The sequence below is a fragment of the Antechinus flavipes genome, chromosome 4 (assembly GCF_016432865.1).
Source record: "Antechinus flavipes isolate AdamAnt ecotype Samford, QLD, Australia chromosome 4, AdamAnt_v2, whole genome shotgun sequence".
Taxonomy (NCBI): Eukaryota; Metazoa; Chordata; class Mammalia; order Dasyuromorphia; family Dasyuridae; genus Antechinus; species Antechinus flavipes.
The window spans coordinates 105,943,208-105,960,870 of NC_067401.1; the positions used below are offsets into that span (position 1 = coordinate 105,943,208).

The 17,663-nt window shown below is 35.0% G+C and overlaps 1 protein-coding gene and 1 long non-coding RNA gene across 2 annotated transcripts in view; both read left to right on the forward strand.

Annotated features, from left to right (window-relative positions):
- The first annotated feature begins 1,781 nt into the window (after window positions 1-1,781).
- LOC127561297 (olfactory receptor 10J1-like) overlaps window positions 1,782-17,663 on the forward strand; it is an 82,153-nt gene continuing 66,271 nt past the window's right edge. The window contains exon 1 of the mRNA XM_051996580.1: window positions 1,782-2,289. Coding sequence (XP_051852540.1) covers window positions 1,782-2,289 — 508 coding nt within the window. The remainder of the gene's footprint in view (window positions 2,290-17,663) is intronic.
- Window positions 4,842-17,663, forward strand: part of LOC127559730 (uncharacterized) — a 40,931-nt gene continuing 28,109 nt past the window's right edge. The window contains exons 1-2 of the long non-coding RNA XR_007953200.1: window positions 4,842-5,019; window positions 6,084-6,178. This is a non-coding gene — a long non-coding RNA (uncharacterized LOC127559730). The remainder of the gene's footprint in view (window positions 5,020-6,083; window positions 6,179-17,663) is intronic.

The following is a 17,663-nucleotide window of genomic DNA, read 5'->3' on the forward strand; positions in this document are numbered from 1 at the left end:
GGGCTGCTGACTTGCTGCCGGAGCAAAGTATCCAAACCTGTAGTGAAGCTCTCCCCGCAGAGACAGCTGCGATCACTCCCCACCCCCTCTCCAGTCTGCTCCCGTGCTCTCACTGCCGCTGCCCTCAGCCTGCGCCAGATCTAAAACCGTCCCAGCCCTCCAGTAAAGACAGACCTTTCTTGGCGGATCTCAAGGATGGCTTCTCTTGGTAACTATATGTGGGTTTTTTCAGTCAAGCATTGATTCAGAGGCTTGTAATGAAGTGGATAGTGAGAGAAAGCGTGGAGCTTATGCAGCTGTGAGCCTCCTCTCCGCCATCTTAACCGGAAGTCCAAAGCTTATTTTTCAAAAAAAGTTTGTAACAAAAGAATAAATAGAGGATTTCCATGAAGAAATGTTAATTTCTCTGGATTTGGTTTCAGATGATCTGGGCTGGAATACTGGTTCTGCCATTTACTAAATGTATGACTTTGGTCAAGTCATTTAACTTCATAGTTAAAGATATAATGCAATACTATCCTAGTAGAACAACTCATTGTTTCAGGAGATTAGTACTATAAGGAAAGGCTGAACTTCATAATGTGTGTGCGCCTGCACACACACACACACACACACACACACACACACATGCACATCCTTTAGTTGCAAATAGAACTTAAATCCTACAAATATTGATCTTTACCTACAGAGACAATCAAACCGTTCTCCCAGATAACTGTTATACCAGTCAAACAAAATATTCCTCCAGATGGAACTTGTTTCTGTATCTCCTCTTACATTCTTCACCTCATGTCCCCCACCTTCTGGCTCTGCTCCCACATTCTTCCCAGGAATACAATAACTTCTCAGCTATCCTTTGAATTTCTTTCCCAAGAACAAATTTCTTCTCTCTTGAGTAAAGCCTTATGACTGGATTGATTTCCAGTTCGAATTCTCATACACTACTATAACATTCATTTATTAAAACTTTGTTACTAGAATTATCTCATTTTAAGCTTATGAGAAATTTAATATCCCTAATGTACATGTAATTCCTTCTTTTGTGGTTTTATGTAGTTTATTTTACATGAAGAAATGAATTCAATCACAATTTTTATGAGACCCTAGTTAAGTTAATTTCTAACACTTAGGCAGACATTGAGCTCTCTGCCTTGATTTACATTTATATCTATCTCTAATAATCTCTAGGCCTCTGTGGTTGAGACAAAATTCAGATTACTAAAAATATTTCTGTAACAGAACAACAAATTCTAATAGCTGTAGATAAAGAAGCAACATGAAGGAAGGTGGGAAAAGAGCAATAATTTTCTCTGGACCTCCTTCAGTTCTTGATTAATTGGTACACTACTGACATCAGCAGATGCCTTCTCTTCTGGGATGCTTGTAAGGCCATTGGCCCTTTTCAATTGACCCTCCTCTGATGTAGATCCACTCTACCTTTTCTCTATTCATTCATTTGTTGCCCCTGGGTTGCTGATTAATTTTGATTGAACTTTTTCAATTTCTGATCCTCCGAGGTCTGAGATAACTCCTTCATTCTGTACTTGTGACCAGCTTTTTCACATGATGGCTTTAATTGATTCATAAAATTGTACAGACCCTATGATTCAATCAAGAAGTGTTCTTCAAACAAATTAACAAAGTTAATTAATTTCAAGAGAGGTGGGATCCGCAATGGAGACTCAGCATTACACACCAATTCCTCAGCATTTTCTACTTCACAATCAGGTGCTAAACCCTTCCTTCTCTTTGTCTCTTTCAGATCGACAAGCTTCTCCCCAATGCCAAGGCCAAATTCCACAGCTGTAAGTGATTTCACCTTCGAGGGGTTCTCCAGCTTCAGGTGGCAGCACCGGCTCATTCTCTTTGTAGTTTTTCTGAGCCTGTACTTTTTGACACTGACTGGCAATGGCATCATTGTGACCATCATCCGCCTCGATCGTCATCTCCACATACCCATGTATTTCTTCTTGAGTGCACTGTCTATCTCTGAGACATGCTATACATTGGCCATCATTCCTCGCATGCTGGCTGGCCTTCTAAGTCCGCACCAGCCCATTACCATCCCAGAATGTGCCACACAGCTCTTCTTCTATCTTACCTTTGGCATCAATAATTGTTTCTTGCTTACAGCCATGGGCTACGATCGTTATGTGGCCATCTGCAATCCTTTACGGTATTCAGTCATCATGGGGAAGAGTGCTTGTATTCAACTGGTAGGTGGATCATGGGGGATTGGCCTTGGAATGGCCATAATTCAAGTGACATCTGTGTTCGGCCTCCCATTCTGTGGCGCGAGTGTCATCTCCCACTTTTTCTGTGATGTCCGGCCTCTCCTAAAACTTGCCTGTGTAGATACCACTGTCAATGAGATCATTAATTTTATTGTCAGTGTGTGTGTCCTTGTATTGCCCATGGGCTTAGTCTTCATTTCCTATGTCCTCATTATCTCCACTATTCTCAAGATTGCTTCAGCTGAAGGCAGGAAAAAGGCCTTTGCCACCTGTGCCTCCCACCTCACTGTAGTCATCATCCACTATGGCTGTGCTTCCATTATTTACCTCAAACCCAAGTCCCACAGCTCTCTTGAGCAAGACAGACTTATTTCAGTGACCTATACTGTCATTACTCCCTTGCTGAACCCTGTTGTATACAGTCTAAGGAACAAAGAAGTCAAGGATGCTCTGCGCCGTGCTCTGGGCAAGAAATCCCTGTCCCCTTAAGTGATCTAAGCCATAAAAGGCCATTTACTCAGAGTCTCATCTTCCCAACATCCAACAAACAAGAATATTTCATTTTTCAAAATCTATTTACAGGTTGCAAAGTAGATAGTTTTAACCATTTGAGGTGAGGATACCCAGTTAATGTTTTCTTCCAGGGCAGAATGTTATGCCTCTAGATGAGTGAGGAGCTGCTGGGTAGGTTTTCTTCAGACAGGGAGCAGTGATTTTCCCCACAAACTCAAATCTGGAGAAGATATGAAAGTGGTTGAAGAAACTGCTAGTGTTCTTGAAGACAGATTGCTTGGGGATATTTCAGTCCTGAAGTAAAAATCTGAAGATTAGAGAGAGAGGTTGATCAAATAAAAGTTCTAAAATTCAGTTACTATAAAGAAGAGAGCAGATGAGAAGTAAAGAGAAAAATTCCTATGGCAAAACAAGAACTGTTGCAGTTCAGAAATAAATAAATTCCTCTGACACAATTCCTAAGCTACACAAAACTGTACTCTATAACCATATTAGCTGTTTGTAATTTGACAATTGGTATATGATTTGAAATCCTCAAATCATATATAATATAAAATGTATATTCTTATATAGTCATATGCATACATATTCATTAGAACCTACATATGTGTATATATCTATATCTACAGATATCTATATCTCAATAAATACAATTTTGTGAGTTGGACTATGGTTCCAGTGTTTAAAAATTAAGTTCTCCCATGTCTCTTTAAATATATAAATGGTGACAATAGAAATGAGCGTTAATAACTAAAGGAGGGCCTCATTTAGGTTTCTCCATTGAGACATTCTTCATCAGACTGATTAGATAAAGTCTCATAATGTCAGCCATTCTCACTCCCACACTTTTTGGAAAGAACAAAATTGCAGGTCCTCCAAGAGTGGTTGAAGGGAAAATCCATTATACTCTACAAAACCTTCTCTTTCTTTTTAAGTGATGTATCTCAGAAATGCTTTAGGGATGTGTAAAGGAGAGAAGGGAATTCAGATCAAGCAGGGCATTATTTAGATTTCAGGATGTCAGTTAATAAGCATTTACTTAATAATAACTACATGTCAAACTCTGAGCTAAGAACTAGAGGTACAAAGAAAGGCAAATCCTTGTATATAAGGAGCTCACGTTCTACTGTGGGAAGATAATATATCAATAACAAAGTATGTATAGGATTTATTTGGAGCAGAAGAAAGATAATATCAGAGGAGAAAGCAAATTAAATGGATAGGAAAAGGCCTTCTGTAAAAGGTTAACTTTTCCTCCTTATGTTATGCAGTTTTCAAATAAATTGGATAAGCCAATTGATATTGTAGATACTGGGAAATCCATAGTTACTGAGAAGCCCCTGAAAATGGAATTTATGTCCTTCATTTAGTGCTCTCAATTGATGCAATCAGACACAGGCCATGGTTATTCAGTCAAAACTGACTAATGTCAGCATGACAAGGCTAAGATCATAGGTTGGTGACCAATACTATTTATTCCCTGTTTACCAAGCCAATGAGGCTTACTTGGATTTAGTTCTGGAGAAACCTGACTTCTTCCTAAGGAAAATAGGCCCTTCATTCTCCTGAATTATTGGCTTATTAAAACTCTTCACCTAGGTTAGTCTAAGGACAGTCTCTCCAGCCTTAGCTATCCCACAAAGGGGCTAATAAAAGAGGTATTCAAGAGACAACATGGATTAAGTACTGAATAAGTTGATTATAGTGAAAATAAAAGAATTCCTGTGTACACAGACTAAACCTGTTTAAGTGTCTTAAGCTGTTAGTATACTTTACTATTAGTATAGTTAATTACAAAGCTATTCAAGTCTAGTTGGGAGAAGAAAGAATAATGAAAGACTGCTAATTATCCAGTTCACCTCCACTGGCACCATACAATCAACCAACAAAGCTTGATTTTTCCAACAGTTTCTCTTGGATGCCAACTTTTCCCTTGGTGCTAGTTTGTTGGTGTTGCTGCTTAGGAAATCTCTCTATGCTAATGATTAACTCCTGAGGAGAGAAAGATGCCAAGATGTTCTTTGCACTCTCCATATTTTTTGATGCTCATAAAGTTAATGCTTCAGACAAGTAAAGAAACTAGCGAGACTAGAGGAATCATTTCAAGTTTGGCTAGTTGAGTTCAATTTCTACTTGAGTAATAGTCATGACATTATATTACTGGGGTAGAAAAAAAGCTACCTTTCTCTTTCTCTAGATTAAAGGATTCTGGTCATAAGGGAGACTACATTCAATTGGACAAGAAGGTGGAAATCACTACTTCTTTTACCAGGTATGGTTGCCTATGTTATTAGCACAGCAACCAATTAGGGGATTTTCAGCAATGAGTTATGAACTTGACTAGAAAGTGACCCTCTAGAGTTTTATCATCTTTATCATAGATGAATAATAACTTCTCATATTTTATAAGAATTTTAGAATTCTTTAAATCCTTGAATATACATGAACATATTTGGACCTAAAAATAACTATGTGATGAGTGTCATATCCATTTTAGAAATAAAATAATTAAAGTTCAGAGAGTAAAATGATTCGACTTGGTAGTTACATGGAAATAAAGACCTTTCTTCTTCACATATTGTATGTTGGCTCCTTCCCAAGTGTTCTTAATTCTTGTGCAAAGAATAAGGAAGGATAAAGACTGTGTCAATTAGATACTGCATCTGTCAGGACTATCTTTCCATCATTTTCCAAAGGCTGACATTATTTCATGAGAGAGCACCAGAACTGCTTAAAATGTCAGGGCTCATAGACCCCTGGAGTGTGCCTAATACTCATTCATTTCAAACTCCCAAAAGACATTTTAGAGGCATCTTGTTTTAGATACTCCTCAAACCATGGCTATATTCCACTATAGTTTCTTTATACAAGAGAATTGTGTAAATGAAACTCATTCCATCTTATAAAACTGACTCCATTTTGACACGTAAGTGTCATTTTCTTGTAAATTACACCTGCTTCTTAATCATGAAAAGTAAATGACATCCTATTTCATATCTGGAAAAATCCTACTCACTCTATCCTTTCCTAACTCCTAAAACTGGTGCATCCCCTTCCCAACTACCAAGTCAAAAAAGACTTCTCCTCTGTCTTCTTCCAATTAGAAAGCAGATTAACTAATCTTAAATAATAGTTTATATTCTATTAATCCTTTGTTTCTAATGTATAAAATTTTTTCTCCCCCTAAATTCAAGATTCAGTGTCAAGCTAAGTGGGCTTCATCTTGGTTTGTTATAAAATTGCAATGGATTGCTTAGTAAATCAATATTTTGGAAGCTCAAAATATTGTTTCCTCAGTTATTTCAGATCACTTATCACATCTTTTTGCAAAGCCAGCCAGGTCAAGTCAAAATCCTGAGCCCTAGGACGAAAGCCTTTTAGGAAAACACTCTTGCTCCATGGGACTTCTTCACTGAGGATTGCTCCTGGAGGTAGGACTTTCTTCTTGATTTCAATTCTTCCAAACTAAGGGAAGTCCCCCCAGCATCCTTGGGTCATGTGTTTCTTGGAAACTTTCTTTCAGGGGATAGGTAAATTTTCAGTGACGTTGGGGAAAAGTGCACTATGTGCTACAAGCAACAATATTGATGATTGACATGGTCAGTAATCACACATAACCATAGTTGGTGAATGACTGACCAACTAGTAATGGGAGCAATTCAAATTATGTGGGTTTCATTTCAAACTGCAAAAGATTCAACTGACAATCTATTTTGACCTCAATTTGGCACTTTTGATTATTAATTTATTTTTTATTTTTTTTATTATAGCTTTTTATTTACAAGATATATGCATGGGTAATTTTTCAGCATTGACAATTGCAAAACTTTTCTTCCAATTTTTCCCCTCCTCCCTCCCACTCCCTTCCCCAGATGGCAGGTAGACCAATACATGTTAAATATGTTAAAGTATATGTTAAATACAATATATGTATACATGTCCATACAATTGTTTTGCTGTACAAAAAGAATCAGACTTTGAAATAATGTACAATTAACTTGTGAAGGAAATCAAAAATGTAGGCAGACAAAAATAGAGGGATTAGGAATTCTATGTAATGGTTCACACTCATTTCCCAGAGTTTTTTCGCTGGGTATAGCTGGTTCTATTCATTATTGAACAAATGGAACTGATTTGGTTCATTTCATTGTTGAAGAGAGCCACGTCCATCAGAATTGATCATCATATAGTATTGTTGTTGAAGTGTATAATGATCTTTTGCTCCTTCTGATTTCACTCAACATCAGTTCATCTAAGTCTCTTCAGGCCTCTCTGAAGTCATCCTGCTGATCATTTCTTACAGAACAATAATATTCCATAACATTCATATACCACAATTTATTCAGCCATTCTCCAATTGATGGTCATCCACTCAGTTTCCAGTTTCTAGCCACTACAAAGAAGGCTGCCATAAACATTCTTGCACATACAGATCCCTTTCCCTTCTTTAAGATCTCTTTGGGATATAAACCCAGTAGTAACACTGCTGGATCAAAGGGTATGCACAGTTGATTATTAATGAAATTAAGATTGCTCTATAATATATAAAAATCCAAATGGGGTCCAAATTTAATCTGAAGAAGGGAATTTCAGTTATTGCAAGTTTTAGAAAACTGGGCCCACTAAGTTCTTCTGTCTTATTGTATTGTCTGAATTTTTATATCTTTGTAAAATGTTCAGGAAAAGTCTTTGTCTTGTATTATGTTAAATATTATTTGTTGATTCTGCTACCCTGAAAGATTAATAAGGGAAAAAATGTAACCAATCCTAAACCTTTCCCCACCTCCCTGAAAATAAACCTGTTATAAAAACTGCAGTCAAAGATTTTTGTGTGCTGAAAAAGATGAATGAAGTTGAAACAGTTCTATCAGTTTTCTGTAATCTGATGTTAAACTCCCTACCCTAGTAAGCAGGATTAATTTTCATTTTAGGTTTCCAATGGAAATTAGATTAAAAGAAAAAAAAACTGCAAAATATTTTTTCTCTGTCATTTCAGCCTTAAATATACTAGGGTTAGAGAGATAAAGTTAGATAATCAAGGAAAGAAAACCTTTTTTTCCTGGTTTATAGAAACTTGTGGTATTATAAATAAATTAGAGATTGAATTTGTAACTGCTAAAAACATTGTAGTAGATTTTAAAGGTTTGAAAGTTAAAGAGATTGTAGATTATTCATTAAAGGATTTGGAGATTGATACATTTTTAGGATTGTAGGGGGGATCTGTTGGGACTTTGGGTAATTTCAGGAACCCACACTTTCTCTTTAGGAGAAGCTTAACAAATATGAAATAGCTTAGTGAGTTTGGGGGTATTCCTCTGTAGAATTTGTTTTAAGGATAAATTATAAGACTTTGAGACTAAAAGTTACAGAGACATCACTTTCTCTGGTGATCAATAGAGCTATTATTTTTGTGCAAGAAAGGAATGTAGTTTTCCTGATTAGGAAAAAAAAAAGTTTTTTTTTTCCTAGTGTTAAGAACTGTCTCTTGTGAACCCTTTTTAGACAAAAAAAAAGGGGAAAAATTGTTTAAATCAGAAAGCTGCTTAAAATAAATAAAATTTAATTAAGGAAGGAAAAAGGTGATTTATATCAATAATGGACCCATTAGGAGGGACCATCTACCCCATCTCCACCATCACTCAGACCCAGATCCTGTTCTGGATAAGGGGGATAGATACTCATAATGACAGGAGGGGAAGAGGTGACCAGGAACTAGGAATGTCTTTTGGAAAGCATTAAATAGAAATCTCAAAATCTTATATAATGGAATTAATTATTTAGGAAAATTAGAAACATAATCACCAAAGAATATTAGGGGAAAAAATCATGCATTTGTAAGCTCTTAGGAACTCCCCAAAGTAATAGTATTACAATTAAGCAACATGGTATAAAATTTTGTGCTAAATTGCAAAGGAAAAATTCCATTGGGAAAAAAAAATTAATTATTTGAATACATTGGTATATGATTAGCAAATATAATAGTCTGCCCCTTTCACATGATTGTAGGACCTCCCCCCTTTCTTCCCCCCAATGTTTAGAATATCATGACATCCAAAGGAAAGAGATTGAAATTCAAGACTGCCAATTGGACTCTCTTCCTATCTTTCATCCAGGGTTAAAATGGAAAAGTCTTTGGGAAAGAGAAAGTGAGGCTAAATTATGAATATTAAATGAATTTATTTGGTATTGGAAAGGGGAAGGGAAGGAAAAAAATACATTCTTTTCCTCATTAACTTTTTGTATTTCCTTTTGTATTATTCTCATTTCTCTTCCAAATTTTCCTCTATTTCTCTCACTTGATTTTCAAAATCCCTTTTGAGATCTTTCATGGCTTGAAACCAATTATTATATTTCTTAGAGACTTTAAATGTAGGAGTTTTGACTTTTGTTATTTTCTGAATGTGTGTTTTGTTCTTTCTTATCACCATTTCTATAGTCAGAATATTTTTCTGTTGTTTGCTCATTTTTCCAGACTATTCTTTGGCTTTTAAATCTTTACTAAAGTAGAATTCTTATTTTTAGAGTTCAAAGTGCAATGTTCCAAACTGTAGGGGATTTTTGCAGCTGTTTTGCAGTGTGTTTGTAAAGAACCTTCTAGGTTCTTTGTTATGAGCCAGAAATTGAAACAAGGTGATAACTCAGTGGAATTGATAGAAACAATGTTTAAGTTAACACCTTTGAGAGTTCACACATTAGCTCACACATTAGTTCACATGTTTGGGAGATTTCAGGGTTCAGTATGAGATATCCAAATTCATACCTCCCATAATCCCACTCTCAGAGGAGAAGTCAATCTTTGAGTTTGCACCTCTAAAAAGCATAAAAAGAGCTTCAGTCAGTCAGTCAGTCAGTTCAGAAGATTGCCAGGAGTTGGAATTGAGCTAGAGGCAGAAGCTGGAAGAGCAAAAAGACAAGCTGTAAGAGCTCTTGGAACCAAGCAGAAAGATAGGCCTCCAAGAAAACTAACTGGGCTATTTTGGAAGAGACAATAAAAGACCGTACTTAAATCCCTGACTACATTTGGGGTGATTATTACTCTGAACCAACACCAAAGCTTCCTCCAGAAAACCTCCCCAAGAAACTTGCTCACAGAGAACCATCATATATTATAAAAAAAGAACACCACAGTTTTTGTACTGTGAGCTAGTACTGCAACTTGAATATGAGTATGGACAAAGCAAGTGTCCTCCCTCAATGCTAGCTAAGAGACTTCTGTAATCTTCTGATTAACTCTTTGGTCCCCTTACCTGCTGCTGTGGATTCAGTGACTTCCAAAGCTCATTCCTGGTTCGCCAGGGCTCACCTCACCAAATTGTCTTTGTCATCCAAGTACTGTTATGTTTGGAAATTGTAAGTATTGTCATTGATTCAGGTGCTCCAAGTACTATTGCTGGTTTGCTGGAGCTTGGGATGTGCATGGCCTCTGCTGTGACTGTGCTCCAGTTGCACCTTAGTGCAATAGACCTTTCCCGCTGACCTTCTAAATTGTTTTGGACTGGAAAAATGTTTTGCTTTGTTTTCTTGTGAGTTCTGACACTCCAAAATTTGTTTAGAATCATTATTTGAGAGTATTCAGAGGGGTTCTGGGGAGAGTTCAGGTGAGTCTCTGCCATTTTGGCTCTGCCTCTTGAATTCCAATCTTAAGTTTTTTGTGACTGGCATATAGAAAGCACTTGATAACTAGTTGTTGACTGATTTATATTTGGACATTTCTTTGCCAAGTAGGGGGAAGATGATCTTTATGTTTGGCTCATCTTTGCTATCTAAAGTCCTTTCCCTACTCAGTTTTTGAGGTCCGCAATGTAGATAGTCAACAGATCATAACCTTTGGTTTTTTTTTTAATCATCTCAAGACTTCAGGTTGATATGAAAATTAAACACATTCTCAGAGCATTAACTCAGAGAGTCTGGTATGTGAGGGCCAATTGTAAGGAGGTCTTTTGATTCCCTGTTGTTTGGCTCTTGATGCAAACTCCTTAGGGATAGGCAATAAGACTTTAGGGAGAGGAATTCTCAAGTCGCAGACCAGAATAGAAAGGTTTACTTCCCAGTATCAGGACTTAAAGAATTGTTTTCCAGGAGACAGGGTAGAAAAGAATGATGAAGGGGTGGTAAAGACTGATATGATTTTCTTCTCAACCTTGGTCAGTCACAGGGTGAGATGGAATCGAATTAGATTAAGTGTTTATTGGATTGAGCAGTTATTTCCTTACCAATGCCATTATCTGGGATTGTGTTTGTAGAGTGATAGAAGAAAGGGAAAAAATTCAATAGTCTTCTCTATATCTAACTAATGTCTTTTCCAGTCTTTCTTTCCTACTTCCTGGATGAACTTCATTTTGAAAGAGGGAAATAGTCACACTATTAGATCAAACAATTTGGTTGTTGTAGTAGAGTAGAAGGACATTGAATCTGAAATAGTAAGACCTGGTTTTGAATACTGGCTTTGCCATTTACAAGTTATGTGTGACCATCGAATCTCTATACTTCCTGGATCCTATGTCCTTATCATAGGGTAATGCTGGAATGATCAGGTGCATCAACTGGCATAAAATGTTATTATCATTATCCTTTTAAATAAAAAATTTCACCCAACTTCACTTTCTTTAACACATGATAAAATTGCACCAAGCCAATTGATGCAATTTAGTTCTCTGAGGGATTCTGCTCCTTATTTAATAATATTTAATTGTCTTATAACAATATTACAAAGATTAAATAAAAATGTGGAAAACGAAGTATATGTTAGTACTTATGCATCTTCTATGTGCAAAATATTGGGAACACAAAGACAAAAAAAAAGAAATAGTCCCAGTTGTAAGAGTTCAGTTTGGGGAAGGGATGCATAGGGATTATGACACACATCCAAACAAGTATATTAAAAGGAAACTAAAGAAAGGGGGAATGAATTCTAATAAGTGCAGTGGAAGTAAGAATTATGGGTCACAGAGGAGCTAGCACCTAAGCAGATCCATGAGTGAAAAGGTAGAGATAAAGAGGAAGTGCAATCCAGGAATATAAAACAACTTATTTGAATATATGGCGGTTTGGATAGAGTATCAAGTTTAGTTTATCAACCTGGCTGAAACAATGAATTTATGAAACAGAATAGTATTGAGTAAGGTGGGAACCAGATTGTAGAAGACATTCAATACTACTTCAAAGAGTTTATATATTTGTAATGTGGAGATATTGAAAACTTTAGAGCAAAAAAGTAACGTTGTCAGACTGTTAAGCATTTATATAAATACCAACAGTTATGATGATGATTACATCTTAAACTTAAATGACAAATTAGTTACAAATAAATCACAAGGACAAAGTCAGGTCCACTTAATTCAGTGAATATATAGCATTCAAGAATTTTAAAGAGACACAAGAGTAAAATTGTGAAAGTAAAGACCATCATGTGTAATTTCTTATAATAAATAGCTCCAAAACAGACTATAGGCAAATTTCCACTTGATACCTGTCTTTAAGGTGGAAAGCCTAAGAAAATACAGACAAGTGGGAGAATTTCACTTTCATGTTTCGTAAAGCATAGAATTCATAAACTATACAATCACTGAATTAAAAGACAGTAATTTAGGAGCAAAAAAACAACATAACCAAGGAAGTCTTCATGGATGAGTTGACATATCAACAATAGTTAATGCTTATATTATATATTTTAATACCTTGAGATATAGCATGGCATTGGGAATCAATCTCTGAGGTAGGAAGACTTGGGTTGAAGATCTGCCTCTGAGGCATACGAGTAAGGTGACCATGTTCAATAATGTCACCTCTCAGTGCTCTGGACAACTCCCTAAAACTATGAGTTTTAGAACAGGTACTAACTTGAATTCATAGAGGGTGTTTCTTCATTCTGGATTCCCCTATCCTAAATAAATCATAGACCCAGTCATATTTCTTATATTCATTTTATCTCATTTTATCCTCATGCTAGTTCTGTGAGATGAGTAATAAGGTTATTGTTTTACAAATGGGGAAACTGAGTCTAAGGGTGAAAAAAATTCTGTAGTTTACACTGTTGATAAGTTTTGCAAGAAGGATTTCAAACTCAGCACTCTTCTCATTCCAAATTCATGACTTTTCCTAATGTCAAATTGTTTTTCACTATGATGGCACTGTCTTTAATTAGGAATTAAATGCAGGAACTGGTACCTGGAGAGTTGAAATGGGGATAGTATTTTCTATAAGGAATCAGTTTGAATTTAAACATGAAGAAAGGAAGTCATGGAGAATTTTCAGGAAAAATTTCCTAGATCTATGAATTGACCCAAAAGTAAATGCAGTTGTCAATGGAGAAGTAGAAAGGGAAATAAAACAAATTTAAATTTTAAGCTAATGAGCTCAAAAATTTCATTGATAGTTGAGGAAGAGGATTTAGGAGTGATTGGAAGCTGTTTCCCAAAGATATAAGCCCTATATACTATAGTGGCCAAGAATACTTGTGAAATGTTGAATGACTTAAAGAAGGGCACTGGAAGGAAAAGTGAAAATGCTATCTCTTCTTCTCTAGTAAACAACACCCAGCACCCTGGGTGCAGTGTTAGTCACTGCCCTCCAGGAAACAATGGAATTGGAGTTGGCTAAAAGAAAGATATTTTGGTATAAGTGCAATTACATTAAGATCTATCAGAACTTTGGAAGTACATGTTTTCATCAGTGTGGATGTTTCCTCTACTGTAACATATTACAAGTCCTCCAACCCTTAATGAATAGCTTAATAAAATATTATGACTCCATTTTTTTTTGTGAAAGAATTGTCCCCCTTAGCATACTCTTTAATGGTAATCCTCTTAAATTTACACAAAATCATGGGTACTACAATGCATTATTGAAGCCTTCCAGCTTTGTAGGAATTTTCAAAGGTGGTTCTTCTAGGGGTCTCTGGGTTACTTCTACATAAAAAAGCATTAGATTAGCACAGAAAATAAGAATAAAATGACAAAGTAGGACCCTTTTAATCTAGAAAGCCTAAGAATGAGATAAAATGGAATTCTTTTTTCATCCTCTCCTTCACCATCTACCTCTTTCTTTCCTTTGCTGCCTTCCGCCTTCCCTCCCACCCCCTTCTCTCTCTCTCTCTCTCTCTTTCTTTCTCTGTCTCTCTGTCTCTCTCTGTCTCTGTCTCTCTCTCTCTCTCTCTCTATATATATATATATAGTATATATGTATATATATGTATATATGTGTATATATACATATATACATATATATATATACACACACATACACATTTCCACATCCACACCCACACCCACATACATATACATTGTATACATGTGTATACACACACACACACAATTTATTCCTAATTATATATTAAACAGTTTTTAACATTTAGTTTTATTTAAAAAATGAGTTCTGAATTCTATCCTTTCCTCCCTCCCTCCCTTCCCCCTTTCCTAAGGCAGTGAACAATCAGATATAGGTTATACATGTAAAAACACGCAAAATATTTCCCATATAAGTCACTTTATACAAAAAAACTCAAAAGAAATGAAAGAAAGAAAGTGAAAAATAACATGCTTCAGGCTCTATTCAAACATTATCAGGTCTTTCTCTGGAGATGGATAATATGCTTCATCATTAGTCCTTTGGGATTGTCTTGGATCACTGTATTTTTTCTCTCTAGTAAATTTATTTATTTTTAATACACATTACTTTATGAATCATGTTAGGAATAAAAAACAGAGCAAAAGGGAAAAAATATGGAAGAGATAAAAAAAAATAACAGGAAAAAGAAGTGAACATAATAGTGTTGATTTATATTTAATCTCCTTAGGTCTTTTTCTGGATGCAGCTGACATTTTCTTTCTTTCTTCTTTCTTTCTTTCTTTCTTTCTTTCTTTCTTTCTTTCTTTCTTTCTTTCTTTCTTTCTTTCTTTCTTTTTTTCTTTTTTCTTTTCTTTTTTTTGCAGCTGACATTTTGTGTCCAAAGTCTATTGGGATTTCTTGGATCACTGAACTACTGAGAAGAACCAAGTCTTTCATAGTTGATCATTGCACAATCTTGCTGTTACTGTATACAATGTATTCCTGCTTCTGCTGGTTTCACTCAACATCAGTTCATGTAAATCTTTCCAGGCCTTTCTAAAATCAGCTTGTGAATCATTTTTAATAGAACAATAATGTTCTATTACCATCATATACCACAACTTGTTTGGCCATTCCCCAATTGATGGGCATCAACTCATTTTCCAGTTCTCTGCTACCACAAAAAGAGCTGTTACAAACATTTTTGCACATGAAGGTCCTTTTCCTCCTTTATAATTCCCCTGGGATACAGACCCAGTAATAGTACTGCTGGGTTAAAGAGTATGCAAAGGTTGATAACCCTTTGGACAGAGTTCCAAATTGCTCTCCGGAATGATTGGATCATCAACTCCACCAACAATGCATTAATGTCTCAGTTTTCCCATATCCCCTCCAACATTTATTATTATCTTTTCCTGTCATTTTGGCAAATCTAAAAGGGATGAGGTGGTATCTCAGAGATATTTTAATTTGCAGTTCTCTAATCAATAGTGATTTATAGCATTTTTCATATAACTATAGAGTCATGTGAAAATTGTCTGTTTATATCCTTTGGACATTTATTAATTAGGAAATGACTTGTATTCTTATAAATTTGGTAAAATTCTTTATATATTTCAGAAATAAGACCTTTATTAGAAACATTGACTGTAAAGATTTTTTCCCAGTTTGATTGGTATGGCACTGAACAAGTAGACCAATTTAGGCAGAAATGTCATTCATATTATATTAGCTCGGCCTATTCATGAGCAATTGATATTTTTCCAATTGTTTAGATCTGACATGATTTGTGTAATTGTGTTTATGTAGTTCTTGGGTTTGTCTTGGCAGATAGACCCTCCAAGTATTTTATTTTCTCTACAATAATTTTAAATGGAATTTCCCTTTCTATCTTTTGCTGATGAGCTTTGTTATATCTAGAAATATAATATCTAGAAATGCTGACGATTTGTTTGGGCTTATTTTGTATCCTGCAACTAAAGCTATTAATTGTTTCAAGATGATTTTTGGATGATTCTCTAATCATGTCACCTGCAAAGAGTGATAGTTTTATTTCCTCATTGTCTATTCTAATTCCTTTAATTTTCTTTTCTAGCCAACATTTCTAGTTCAATGTTGAATAATAGTGGTGATAATGGGCATCTTTGTGTCACCCCTAAACTTATTGAAAATGTGTCTAGCTTCTCTCCATTATAAGTAATAATTGGTCTTGATTTTAGATAGATACTGCTTATTATTTTAAGGAAATTTCTTTATCTTTGTGCTCTTTAGTGTTTTTAATAGGAATGAATGCTATGTTTTGTCAAAAGCTTTTCTGCATCTATTGCTTTCTATTGGTTTTGTTATTGATGTGATTGATTACAGTAATAGTTTTTTGATACTGAACTAGCCCTGCCTTCCTGTTATAAATCCCACTTGGTCATAGTGTATTATCCTCCTGATAAGGGGCTATAATCGCTTTGCTAATATTTTATTTAAAATTTTTGCATCAATATTCATTAGGGAGATTGGTGTGTAATTTTCTTTCTCTCTTTTGGTTCTTCCTGGTTTAGTTATCAAAGCCGTATTTGTATCATAGAAGGAATTTGGCAGTACTCCTTCTTTCCCTATTTTTCCCAAATAGTTTACACATTATGAAATTAACTACTGTTCTTTATATGTTTGGTAGTATTCACTTGTGAATCCATCTGGTCCCTGGACATTTATTCTTACGGAGTTCATTAAAGACTTGTTTGATTTCTTTTTCTAAAATGAGATTATTTAAGTAATTTAATTAAGTAATTTAACCTGGACAATTTATATTTTTGTAAATATTGATCCATTTTGGTTAGATTATCAAACTTACTGAAGACAATTGGACAAAATAGCTCCTAATTATTACTTTAATTTCTTTTTCAATAGTGATAAGTTCACCTTTTCATTTTTGATGCTGGTGGTTTTTTTTTTTTCTTTCCTTTTTCTGATCAAATTAACCAAAGGTTTATCTATTTTGTTGTTTTTTTCATAAAACCAACTCTTAGTTTTATTCATTAGTTCAATAGTTTTCTTAGTTTCAATTTTATTCATCACTCCTTTGAGTTTCAGAATTTCTAATTTGGTATTTAATTGGGTATTTTTAATTTGTTCTTTTCCTAGCTTTTTTAGTTGCATGCCCAATACATTAATCTTCTCTTTCTCTATTTCATTCATGTAGCTAATTTCCCCTAAGAACTGTTTTGGCTGCATCGATAGGTTCTAGTATCTTGTCTTGTTATTGCCATTCTCTTGGATGAAATTAAGAATTGTTTCTATGATGTGTTGTTTGACCTACTCAGTTTTTAGATTTAAATTATTTAATTTCCAATTGGTTTTTAGACTCTTTCCCTAGTTCTTTATTGAATATGATTTTTATTGCATTTTGGTCTTAAAAGGAAGCATTTATTATTCCTGCATTTCTGCCTTTGATTATGGGGTTTTTATGCCCTAATCCATGATCAATTTTTGTGTAGATAAATTATAGATATAGTTTTCTCATCTAGGTATGTAAACAATTTACCCTTTAAATAATAGATATTTCCTCCCTATTTATCTTTCTATTTTCTCTTGAGTCCTGTATTTGTAAATTAAATTTTCTGTTTAGTTCCGATTTTTTTCAATAGAAGTGACTGAAAGTTTCTTACTTCATTGAAGATCCATTGCATCCCCTGAAGGATAATGCTGAATCTCACTGGGTAGTTAATTCTTTGTTGTAATCCTAGTTCCCTTGCCTTCCAGAATATGGTATTCCAGACTCTCTGATCCTTTATTGTAGAAACTGCCAGATCTTGGGTAATCCTGACTGTTTCTCCTTAATATTTGATTTGGTTTTGTCTGGCAGCTTGTTATATTTTT